Source organism: Cervus elaphus, chromosome 20, assembly GCF_910594005.1.
Source record: "Cervus elaphus chromosome 20, mCerEla1.1, whole genome shotgun sequence".
NCBI lineage: Eukaryota > Metazoa > Chordata > Mammalia > Artiodactyla > Cervidae > Cervus > Cervus elaphus.
This window is the reverse complement of record NC_057834.1, coordinates 49150805-49164206: the sequence shown is the minus strand read 5'-3', so window position 1 is coordinate 49164206 and position 13402 is coordinate 49150805. Positions and strand designations below refer to the sequence as shown.

The 13402-nt window shown below is 38.3% G+C and overlaps 1 protein-coding gene across 1 annotated transcript in view; it reads right to left on the bottom strand.

The window, feature by feature from the left end:
- SPAG17 (sperm associated antigen 17) overlaps positions 1–9215 on the bottom strand; it is a 235476-nt gene extending 226261 nt beyond the window's left edge. Inside the window, exon 1 of the mRNA XM_043875734.1 lies at positions 9124–9215. Within this exon, the coding sequence (XP_043731669.1) occupies positions 9124–9210 (87 nt within the window). The 5' untranslated portion in view covers positions 9211–9215. The remainder of the gene's footprint in view (positions 1–9123) is intronic.
- Positions 9216–13402: the final 4187 nt, after the last annotated feature.

Sequence of the window (13402 nt, the reverse complement as noted above, 5' to 3'; positions counted from 1 at the left end):
ACTATTTGAATAGCTACCATGAAAACAGTGCCAGAGTGGTGAATGGAATTTCTGGGGTTTCAGCCCATAGTTTTTTGAAAAATGTTCCGAATGTTTTGTTTCAGTTGTAACTCACTGTAGACCCAGTTGCATCAATATACCCAGATGATGCAATAAAAATGTATATCAAATAAATCAATATAAATATTTTCTTTTCACTACCATGTATTAAATATAGTCAGAGATAATTAAATTAATTGAGATAATTAAGATAATTGAGCCCCTCTAAATGTCGGGTGCTGGTGATGTATTAATGAATGAGACATACACCTGCCCTCACAGAGCTTACTATCACAAGAGGGAAAACAGACAAGATAAATGAAGTAGAAGGTCAGGAACTGAACAAGAGTAAGTGAATAGACAGTGAAGATATAGTTTACATAGGGAGGTCAGGGAAGGCAATATTTGAACAGAATTCTGAAGGACAGTTAGGAGTGGCTCATGTGACCGTCTTGAGAAGGGTCATTCTAGGCAGAAGGCATAGCAAGATCAAAGGCTCTATAGTAGTCGTGTGCTTGTTGATGGATTCAAAGCCTGCCAAAAGGCCAGTGTAGTTCAAAGAACCACTGCGGTTGCTGTATGAAGACAAGACTCCAGGGCAGCAAAAATGGGAGAAAGAGACTAAGTTCTGAAACTCCTGAGCTGTAGCTAAGCAAGAGAAGATGATAGCTTGTATTACGGTATAGCAGTATGGGTGGTGTCAAAAGAAGAGATGATTTAGATGATAAATCAGTTTCAAAGGCAGAGCCAACAGGATTCCGCAAAGCTTGATTATGGGATACAGGAAAGGAGGAGAAACCATGAATGCAAGGGTTTTGGCCCTAGTGACTTGTTGAATGAATGGTGATACCCTTCAATGAGAAGGTGAAGACTTGGGAGAGAACAGGTTTGAAATGTAAAATCTAGAGTCTGGGTTTGGATGTGTGAAGTCTAAGATAACACGTTAGAAGTTTTTAAATCTTCTCAACAATCTTTTTAATATCTGCAAAGGAGGTATGACCACTGTCTCTGTTTTATGGATATCAAAACTAAGGCTTTGAGATTTTCTCATGAGCAATGAGTTGGGACTAATTCTGGAGGTCAAAAAAGGAAACAGGCCAGGAAATTGAGGCAGTAAAAGACAGTCAATGAATTTAATTCAGTAGGTATTCGTAGAAGACCACTATGTACTAATCACTATTAGGTGCTGTGGGCAAGAGGGAGGGAATTAAAAATATTAATCTTTTGCTATCCTCCAGGAATTTGCAATGTTGTAAGAGAATGCAGAAACAGTAAGTAACACTGAAAGCATTGTACCATAGCTCAAAGTAGGATAGCACTAAAGATAACAATCATTGAGGTAGCTTAGTGGAAGGAGAAAAGTCAATAAGGACCAGAATAATGTGATTAAACTCCTTTCTGGAAGATATGTTGTTGTTGTATAGTGGCTAAGTCGTGTCCGACTCTTTGCAGCCCTATGGACTACAGCCCACCAGGCTCCTCTGTCCATGGGATTTCCCAGGCAAGAATACTGGAATGGGCTGTCATTTCCTTCTCTGGGGGATCTTCCTCATCCAGGGATCAGATCCATGTCTCCTGCATTGGCAGGCAGATTCTTTGTCACTGAGCCACCAGGGAAGGCCCTGGAAGATATAAGGGAGGGTTTTAATGAGAAGGAGTTGGATGGAGGCAGGGAGATCTTCAGGCCAGGGAACTGCATGAGAATAGTCACCATGTGCCTGGGGATACCACAAAGATCATTCAACTGGAGCAAAAGAAGATAAAGATGGTTGGGCAGAGAAAGACCAAATTAGGCAGGGTTATGAAAGCCAGGCAGAATATCTCACATTGTACCCTGTGGGTAACTGGAAGCTAATGATGGTTTCTATGGCTAGAGCTGAAACACGGTCAATGTTCACCATTTCTTAAGTAACATTTTCCTAGTACGTTGCCAAACTCATACTGGCAACACTTAACATTTTGCTTGTATTTAATATTTTTCATTTGCAATAAAAATGATCACATATAACATCCAGGTAGATATTTAGACATGCAAACTCCCTTTGGTTCCAAACTCATTCAAATAATACATTTTTGTCCAAAAAGAGAAATTATAATGTGAGGTTATGAAAAGTCCATTTCCCTCTTAACATTCTTCCTAGCAACTCAGTTGTTTTCATTGGCTTTTATTAAAACAACCTTTGTGCGAACTGGCAATTTGTTTTGTAAATATCAGTGAAAGCATATTTCAGAAAATATTGTAATAAAAACCAACCCAATTTCAGAAATATGCTTGCTGCCAGACATCAGTCTTCAGCTCATATTATGAGTATTTCCAGTAAGTCTTAAATACACATTAACATGAGAAATAGGTTACTGTTGAAGATCAAAAAAGTTTAAAAATCCTCCACTGCCTCTCAAAAATTATTCAAGGGTTCTGTCCAATAAAACATATTTCTCTTTTGATAAACTGCATTCATAATGGTTTTGAGCACAACTGAACATTTTTCTTCCCAAACCTACTTAGACTGCTTATTATCATCCTAGCATCTCTATACTTTATAACTTTATTTAAGCAGTCTGGAATATAAACATTTCAGCAATACCTGTCCAGAACCCTTATCTACCTTCCAAACCTTTACAAGGTGTAAGCTTTGTTCCAGACTCCAAGGAAATTTCATTACTATTTTTTCAAGTGTGTACAACTCAGCAATTGTCACTAAGCTATGTTTAATAAGAGATAAGTATTATTCCTCAGCTGCTGTATAATATAATGAGAAGTGTGAAGAAAGCTGAGTGCTGAAGAATTGATGCTTTTGAACTATGGTGTTGGAGAAGACTCTTGAGAGTCCCTTGGACTGAAAGGAGATCCAACCAGTCCATCCTAAAGGAGATCAGTCCTGGGTGTTCACTGGAAGGACTGATGCTGAAGCTGAAACTCCAATACTTTGGCCACCTCATGTGAAGAGTTGACTCATTGGAAAAGACCCTGATGCTGGGAGGGATTGGGGGCAGGAGGAGAAGGGGACGACAGAGGATGAGATGGCTGGATGGCATCACTGACTTGATGCACCTGAGTTTGGGTGAACTCTGGGAGTTAGTGATGGACAGGGAGGCCTGGTGTGCTGGGATTCATGGGGTCTCAAAGAGTTGGACATGACTGAGCGACTGAACTGAACTGAACTACATGTTCTAAAGAGCTTTCACTTTAATGCCTCCTGGTTGGCAGAGAAATATCTCTGTGAAGTGAAATGGAATCATTGTATAATTTGGGGGGCGGGTACTGCTACAATCAGCCTATTTATCTGCTGTGATGCTTTTTTATATAAATGTTTTCTGTCCCTTCCTCTTCTCTTGGAAAACAGCTCCTCAGTCTACTAACTGTTCTGGCCTGGTTTCTACAAAAAAAGTTTCTTCATATTCCTAAGCAAGTCGGTGAATTAATTTTGTATAGATTTTGAGTATGGGTTTGTGTGCCTAGAAACATGTTAGTCATTGTAGAATAGATTTAAGGAGTATAAGATATGATTTTTCTGTGAAGCCACTCACATGATATTTAATGCTCTAGAAAACATGAAATGATAGCAAATAATTCAAGGCATACTTCCAACCAAGGACTGAGTTGTAAAAAATAGGGCCAAGAGCAAAGGTGAGGGAAGATAAATGTGGGTTAGGGTAGTTAGGAAAGCTTACTGCAGGCATGGCTTTATGAGAGCCTAAAAGAATGGGTCTGACGAGGAGATGGAAGGTGGAAGTTCATTTTAAGTAGAGAAACTATTATGAGTGAAAAAGCAGACTGGAGGGAGTGAACTCTCTTACTGAACTGTTATCAGAAGCCAGGTGAATACAGTATCTATGAAATGAAGCAAATATCACTTACTCCTCAGTCTTACTCCAGGAGATGGTGAGGGACAGGGAAAACTGGCATGCTGCTGTCCACGGATCACAAAGCGTCCTACACGACTTGGCGACTGAACAACAACCTCAGTAAATCTTTGAGGTGAATATTATTATCTCCGTATGACAAAAGGAGAAAGAGGCTCAGAGAAGGTAAGACACTTGCTGTAGGCCATCCATCAGGCCTTTCAAAATCAGGATTGTTTACCCAGATTGGCTGGGCCCCACAGCTGGGGCTTTCTCCAGCAGCTCACTGGCTCCTTCGTGTGTCTGTACTTCAAGGAGGAGACTGCCTTGCCTGGAGCAATTCAGTCTGATAGTTAAATGGGGACCAGTCTAAAGAGGGTTGGAGAAGCCAGGGTGATTAGATTTTGAGAGTACAGACAGTCGCTGATATTTTTTGATGGAGGCGTGAACATGGTGTGAGCAGTGTTTAGGAAAGGTACAGTGGTCACTGGTTTCACAAACAGGCTTGGTTTGACAAAAATAGATGATTCTATAATAAGTAAAGGTGAAGGGGCTACTGTAAAAATTCAGGGGTCAAAATGAAGAATGAAGGCATGAGAAAAGAAAGGAAGAGACAAAAGTGAGAAAATATTAAAGGAAAAATTAAGAGAACTTTGAGGCCAGCTGAATAACAAGAGCAATGACTCACTCTTGATGAACTTCAATGACTCTAAGAATTCTCGTGCCACTGACAGAAATTGGAAAGTGGAGAGATGAAGGTGGTCTGAGACACTGATGAGCCAAATTTCGACAGGCACAACCAGGAAATGTGGCATATTTCTAGGTAGTAGAAGGAGGCATTTTTTCACACTTAAAAAAAAATAGCATTTTGTATAGATCTTGAAATTTGAAGCAAAGTATTTAAATTTCTCCTTAAATTTGGTTTAAAATATATATTTTTTTAATTGCAAGGTCTATATTAAATGCTATAGTTATATCATAACATATAGTTCTATTAAGGAAGAAGGACTAGGGAGAAAATCTGTAATCTGGTCCCTCACGTTCCAATTCATTGCATATTTTTGGACCAGAACTTAACCAGAACTTACAATACTTGAATCCTCAGATCTTTAAAAGAAGCAGGTTAGCCCAAATACCCTGGGAGCCTCAACCTCTGAGTGAGTATTGTGAAGGACAGCATTACCATGTATATTATTAATCTGTGCCTTTGATACAAATATTATTATTCATTTGAAAGGGGTAAACATACACTGATAATGAAAATATATAAATTTTAAAAGCAAGACCTCATGAGTCTCAGTAAAGAACTAAATATATTACAGTAGATGTTTACAAGTGTTTTAAAATATGTGGATATTTATATTAAAGAAGGGTCAAAGGCTTAATCAGGAAGTAAAATCTTAATGATGAATGTAAGGTAAATGACAGTTAAGTGTCCAATACCTAAAGTAGGGTATTAGGGACCTGAAATCACCTTTACAAAGTGAAATCAGTAAATTTGATTAGTTTGATTAGTGAGGCTGGCTGGGTTAAGGTATATGTGGATTGACAATTTTTTTTTTCCTGTTTTTTAACAGTTTCTATGGTGGGTCACAGTAAGCGAATGAACTAATTGTTATGCAAATAGTTGGTCTCACAAGTTATGGCTACCTTCTTGCCACGCCTAAAAATGAGACCTTAAACTTGGAACAAATGAAAAAACATAATCATCCAAGGATAATTTGAAAGTATAAAAATATTTAAGAATTAAGATTAACAAAATCTCAAACCACACTCTACCTATGAGATTTCTAAATCAACTCAAACTTTTGGAGACTCCTCGGAGAAGGCAATGGCAACCCACTCCAGTACTCTTGCCTGGAAAATCCCATGGATGGAGGGGCCTGGTAGGCTGCAGTCCATGGGGTCGTGAACAGTAGGAGACGACTGAGCGAATTCACTTTCACTTTTCACTTTCAGGCATTGGAGAAGGGAATGGCAACCTACTCCAGTATTCTTGCCTGGAGAATCCCAGGGACGGAGGAGCCTGGTGGGCTGCCATCTATGGGGTCGCACAGAGTCGGACACGACTGAAGCGACCTAGCAGCAGCAGCAGCAAATTCTGAAGACCATATTTTTGGGACAAAAATCCACAATAAAGAAAAATGGGTGTTTCCAGGTGCTGAGGGGAGGGAGGTAGTGGAATTAGAAAATGGATATAGTTTCAGTTGAGGAAGATGAAAGAGTTTTTAAGATGGAAGGTGGTGATGGTTGCACAATAATGTGAAGATACTTCATGCCATTCACTGAGCAGTACATTAAAAATGTTTAGAATGATAACTTTCTTGTTATATGTATGTTTTACCACAATAAAAAATATAAATAAAAATATCTTAGAAAAAAATGCTTCCAGATAGCACCTTTTATCACCGAGGACCTGGGTTAACACCTGTTCCTCTCACTGTGGCCAGTAGAGGCTGCTTTGACAGTTGCATGAAAAGATTTTAATTTATAAAACACCAAAGCATCTCTAACAGCTTAATGCAGCTAGATATCATAAATATAATGTCTATGTCATATACAAGACAACATTAAGATGCATTTTTATAGTCTTGTCCCTAAATATTTCCAATTTACCTAATTTGAAGTGTGACAGTTCAATACACTAATAATGTAATATATTCACATATAACAATATTATCTATTCATATATATAATAACAAGCTAAATGTCTGGATAACAAAGTTAGTAAATGATCATTTGATTGACAGAATTAATTTACAAGCAATGTACACCTAGAAGCCATCTAACCTGCATTTTTTTCCTCTCTCAATTTAAGTGTCCCAGGTTCATTTAAGTCACATATTGGTCTCCTTTCTGAAAATAATTGTCCTCCTGCTTTTTACCTACTTAAACTCTATCTATTCTTCAGAACTCAGATAAAGGTAAGTATCTTAAAAAGCATTTCCTGGCTATCTCAGCCCCCTTTGATCTTCCTAACCTCTAGACTCAATGTAATCATCTAATGCTTAGAAACAGACTGCCTTGTATTATTTATCATTTTGTGTTTTAGAGCCAACGAAAATGTACTGAAAATTTGATGATTATTCTAGTCTCTCAGAGACAGCCCAAAATACTGATCCAAAGTAAACTGACAAAAACCAAGTTGTGAACCTATTTATTTTCTGTAAACTCTAGTTCAGCTCAATACAAACAGGACTTCAAACTTGCTGTTGATTAGGACTATTTAATCAGTTAATTCTAAAAACTGGCTTCTGGAAGACTGAGAGGAAAACTTCCCTCTCTCTGGCCCCCAATGAGCGCACACACAGAGTAGCACACAGATACTCAACCACATATAATGGAGCACAATTTGCACAGCAGTGGAACTCCATGGAAAGAAACCCTGGAAACTAAAGCAATAACATTTTTTGTGCGCCCAATATGTACAAAGAACTTTGTTAAGCCCTATGAATAAGGAATTCACACATCTATAGTCATCTTTAACCCAAATTCAGAGACTATTACATTGTGGTTAGGGCATGCCTCTGGGCACTGGACTTCAGGCTTAATTTGGGAATTTTCCTCTGGGAACAGACACGAAACCAAGCTAAGAAAAAAATACGAGAGGAGGTGGAGGGTAGTTGCCTTCCCTCTGCAATAAAGAACCTGTATTTCAACAAACTGAAGAAGTTTACTTGTTGTAGTTAAAGTTACATATTTCTTTGAGTTCAAATTGTTTCTATTACTATATAAGATTTATTGAAATTATATTGTTTAGGCAGGAACAAGAAAGCCGAATATTATTTCAGGTTTTCAAGTCATAAGGGAAAATAGTGCCTTTAGGTTTTCCATTCAACTAGGAAAATTATAGCTTCATATTTGCAACACTAAAGCTTAATGCAATGTCAGCAGCTCCATCAGGCTCTGTTGTTCAGCAGTTTATAATTCAAGCAGAAATGTTCTCTCCAAGCCCAAACTTGGCCTACACAATTTCAAAGAAAATGGAGAAAAAATTATTTTGGCTAGTACTGAATTATAAAAGCAAACGAGAGGTTGCTTTTATAGAGTATTTTAAAAAACATCTTTGAGAATTTGAGAACGTAACTGGGAATTACTGAGTTGACATCCTTCATTCCTAAGGTTATAGAAATAACCCCCAATTCCATGACATCATGTCAGAATCGGCAATATCTTAATTACTTTCACAAAATTCTTCATCTGGTGGAATTTCATATCAGACAGGATCACTGTTCACAGGAAAAAACTATAATAGTAGAAAATAAGGACAAATAGAAATCTCTCATGAGAACATCTTGAAACTTCAGATGTATTTTTCCTTTAAGTACTCACTCTCTAGTGCAACATATACGCACAGAAAATGAAAAAAAATTTTCCAGTTTTTTAAGGTGCTTTTGGAATGGCAGCCCGGAATTCCCAGAATTCCTTCTTGCACATATTATCTTGGACTTAGAAACAACTTAGTGTTGAAGTGAATTTCTGGCAGCTGATGACAGGAGGTACTGGGCTGCCCAGCTCACTGGAGGTGGTGGTGTGAGTAGGGTGGAGAACTGGTCAGTGATGGATGGCAGGTGGGTTATAGATTACCTTTGTGTCATCCTATGGATGAGTCTAGCAGTCAACCCCTCACTACTCTGATCTCCTAGACTACCTTCAAAATACATCAGAACGTTTGATATTGTGGTATTAGGGCGTTGCATAAGAAAGTCATCCTTTCCTATCTGTAGAAGGCTCCTTTGTATTAAATACATGGATACCAAATGCATTGATACTCCATGTCTATTTTCATACAGCTCTTATTGAAGTCTTACTATGTGCAGGCTACAAATGATTCAGCAGGATTTTTTCCTCAGGAGAAATGAAGAGAAAGTGAGTAGTTCATAAAGACAACTCCAGTACATTTGTGGAGTACCTTCTGGATGACTTCATTGAAAAGGATGGTGAGATGTCAGAACCTCTACTCTTCCCCCACCGCTCACTTTCATCCCCTCTTGAAATCGGAGTCCCCTTCCCTGTTCCCTCAATACTCCCTGAGGGTGGGACCTTAGGATTTTTGTGAACAAAACCGTCAGGGCTGGGAGAGCGGTGCCAAGTACAATCTTCCGAGGGGGCAGCGGTGATGTCTAGAAGAGAAGGCCAGCCTGGCGGCGTCGCCTGGAGAGTCTGGCTCGGGCTTCAGCACTGGAGTGGAGGTGGTGGGGGGGGGGTGGTCAGAGAGGATTTACGGGGTTCCGGGCATACCTGGTTGAATTGTGCAGCTATGAGCGAGGGTTCCCATATCTTAGAGCTGGTGGTGGTTGTCCCGCCTTTCTCTTTCTTGGGTGCCATGCAAAGAACGGGAGGAGCATTAGCCTCTAAACTGGCCTCAGGCCCGGACTAAGCGTCCCCGCTGCCACAGTAACCGAAGCCACGCCCAGTTCCTGAAGGGATTGGCTCCCCTCTGCCAAACCGGTTCTAAACGCTCTGGTCAACCGCTTCCGTTGCCTCGGTAACCGGCAACTTGTGGGCGGGGCTCCAGTCCCCAAGGTTAAATCAGAAATTCCCAGCCGTAGAAATGTGCAAGTGGAGGAGGAAAGGATACAGCGAGTGCTGGTCAAGCTACTTACTTTTACTCCCACCCTCTGCTGCTTCTTTAGAGCCTTCTCTGGTCCGAGGCATTGTCTAGAAATTCAGAATCCCTGGAATCCCGTCCACAACTTCTTTACCAAGATTTCTTCCACCCTGGGAAACTCAGAATGAAGAACTGACTCCACTCAGAGGACAGTCCGCTGTTTTCTCTTCCTCTCTAATCTGCCCAAGATGCTTCTCTATATGAAGCCAAATTTATCTCCCACCTCCATCCCCTGCTTTGGTCTAGGTTCTGCCTCCCAAGGCCTTACTAAAACAGGTCCAATTACTCTTGCACAGGATTCTTGATATAACTGTAGTCAGGATTAGTGTCAATAAATTGTTTTCTCTTCCTGATTAGCCCAAGTTCTTTTACACTGTGCTCCACTAAGTAGAGTCTTTTCCCTCTTTCCCTCACATAGCACCAATATCTAAAGTATCCTGATCAGAGTTCCCAAAGTAAAAATGATATTTATCATAATAATGTAACAACAACTCTTGTTTCTTGAGCACTGGTTATATGCTGTACATTGTTACATTATTTACTTAAAAACAACCTTGTTCCAAGTCTCACAGTGTATCACTGATGGCACTAAAATTAAAATCCAGGATTATATGAATCCCAATTCCAGTGTGCTTAAATTCTACACTACTATTACCACTGTTTCAGGCCTGCTAAAATGAGAGATGTCTCTCTTTTAGGGCTAGACTTATTTTTATTTAATTTTTATCACAATGGGACAAATTTGAGGACAACCAGGGGCAGAGTTCAGCCAAAGGTGTTTTGCTATCTCTTTAGTCTTTAGTCTGTTTCACTATATAAGGCTGTGCGACCAGTGCTTACCCATTCCTCCCAGCCCTGCACTTGGCCTGGAGGTGAGGTGTTTCAATTATCCCAATGGGCCAGGGTAGCTAAGGAGATGCACATGACTTGAAGCTTAACTTCATTCAGCACAACCTGCAGATGATCCCTCATTGCAAGAAAGTGTTCTGACACTTTTTATTGCTCTTTTTGAGGAAGAAATTGCATTTGAATGGGATAATGATACCTATTCACTACTGTCTTACTTCACCTGAGGTTTAAAGATGATGCTTCTTTTCAACTATTATTCATAATTTGGATCAATGAAAGGAAAGTTTCTCCTCCTACCCCACTTCTTTAAAACGGATATTAAAGAGAAAGTATAATTTATAGAAAGTCTTTTCACAGGATATTTACCAAAAAGAAAATCCACTTTTCTTGTTGAAATATGAATGGTTTATCTTTTGGGAGAATAGATCCATGCAATCACAAATCACAACCTGAATCCCTTTCTTCTTGTCATAAGGATAAAATGTCTGATGTATAGTGATGCCGGAGGTATCATGCCAGAAAGGGATTTTCCTGAGGGTCTCCAGAGCAACCACCCAGGCTACCACTGACTCATAGAATTTTCTCCAAAATTTGATTCTTCACTAAAATTTTCTATATAAGATGAAAACTGACTGTGGATTATGGGTTGAATATAAAGATTCAAGCTTTATATTAATATATAAACACTGTTATAAACAAAAAAATGTAATAACTGATTACATCATTCTGAATTTTGATCATAATTTTTCCTATAGGTTTTTACTGTTTGGGAAAAGCAAGTCCTGTGTCTTTACTAGAAAAGCAGTAAAAAAAGTTTGTTGTCCTTCCAGTTATGTTTCCTAAGAAAAAATTGACTAGATGCTTATATATGTCATACCATGTTACCAATTTTCTTTCTTCTTGAATGTGAATGCATATTTCAAAATAAAACATATTATGTACAATCAGTTCAGCCAAATCACTAGCAGATGATTAATAAAACAACTGCAGATAAGATAGAAAAACAATGGAAAAAAATGGAATAGGGAGAAAAGAGTAAAATTAAATGTTATTTTATAATCAAAGAGAAAATGTCACTAGCTTTGTCTTACAACTTAAAGTTGTAAGTTACATCTTCCAGGGATTGTTCGTTCTCTTCCCATATTTGCCTGTTTATTGGGGTGACACGGAAATCCTTGAATCACTGAATGATTGCTGTGACACAAAGAGCCCCTTTTCCCTTAGTTTCACCTTGATTTCTCCACCAAAGGCATTTGCTTGAGAATATTAAGCATATGATTAAGTGGATGAGAAATAGGCTTTTATTTTTTTAAGCTGCTGAAATGTTGGGGTTTGCTATAGCAACAAAAGTTACTGTAACTATTCCAGTGTTTTTAATAGTTTTCATTTGAGAATCAGCTTTTAGTAAATCTAACAGTAGTCAGCCTTCAAAATGGCATGAGAAAACAGCCTTGTTACTTTCATGTAGGCAGGGCGCAATTTGGCTACTGTGAACAGCACAAAGATCTAATTCCTGCTGCTCGAGAGACTTCATTTAGTATTACCAATGAGAGCTCACCCTTTGCCTGGACTTCCACCTGCTCATACAGCACATTCTTTCACTTATCCATCAAGTAAATACATTTCTTACTTTAAAATAGTCTGCGCATTAAAGTGATACAATAACCTAGTCTGCCCATGTCACATATACTTAGGAAAATATTTGCCCATTTTTCAGAAGATGAACCAACAAGATCCATTGCTAGACATTTAAACACACTAATTGTAATTTAGCAAGTGATTTTTTTTTAAAGAACTGAACATTTTAAAATTAAAAAATAAAGATTTCAAGAATGTACTTGCAATATAATTTTTAGTAGTTCCCTTTGTAATGTCCTACCAGAATAAATTTAAATATAGGTTTTCCAAAATTGATTTAGAGAATTAAAAATAAAGATTTTTATTACAAAGTGTTTTTTCCCTAGCTTTGCCTATTTCATTATTCTAGAGAAAGTGGTACTCTAGATAATTTATGATACAAAAGGGGAAGACATTATACAGTAACCAAATTTATAGGGAGTTTCATCTTAGAATTGGTCTGTTTAATTTCAGAAAATAGGTGTGAATGACAATGTTCATAGTTTTAAGAAGCAAAAGCCTTTCAGCTAAAAGTGTACCCTGCCAAGAATAGAGAAAAAAAAAAAGCATTACCATCTGTCATACATTTATGCTCTTTTGGTATAATAAATTGTTTCCCCCACTAAATATAAGTTGAAACTTTATAAGCATATACTTTACTACATAAATTTTCCCATATGTCAGTGGCTAAAACAAAACTATACTATTCAGAGAATTTTCTTTCACATTGGCAGAGTCACTCCTGGTTTGTTTTAGTTTTTCCAGTAAGATTTTGCATTTAATATTATTTAGCTCACCAAGGACTGTATCCTTTAAGGGTTGCACAGTTTCTTCAGGACACTATGTTTACAAAAAAATAATTTTTTAAGTTTTATGATTTGATCTTACAATAAGTTTAATGAATTCAGGTATAAAGTCAAAGGCATGAAAGGGTCTGATACCTGACCCTTTCATACGTGAAAGGGTCTAGCTAGCTATTGATGTGTCCAGTTTTCCCACTGTTACCGGGTAGCATCAGGAGCTATGGACAAATTCACCTCTAGGCCAAGATTGCAGGTATTCAAAGTACATTTAGATGCAGCAACTTGCTTGATTTTGGCTCAAAAGGCCTCACAGATGACCTCTGGTTTCTCAGACTGGCATCCTACGTCTAAGAACACCTTTCACTATCTGGTTGTGCTATTTACCATCATGATCTTTCTGTTGCTAATCTTCTAGGTAGCATGTTATAACGCATTGTCCTGGAGTTTTTATTGTGTGTGATGCAGAGGGCTTGATCTCTTTCAGTGACAAGGTCCAAAACATATGGAGAATATTACACCTGCATTCAATGGTCAGCATTAGCTTCCTATTCCATCCTGAGTGCAATTTAAAGTGTTGACTTTAATCTTTAAAGCCCCTCATTGTTTAGAAGCCAGTTACTCCAGATATCACATCTCTCCT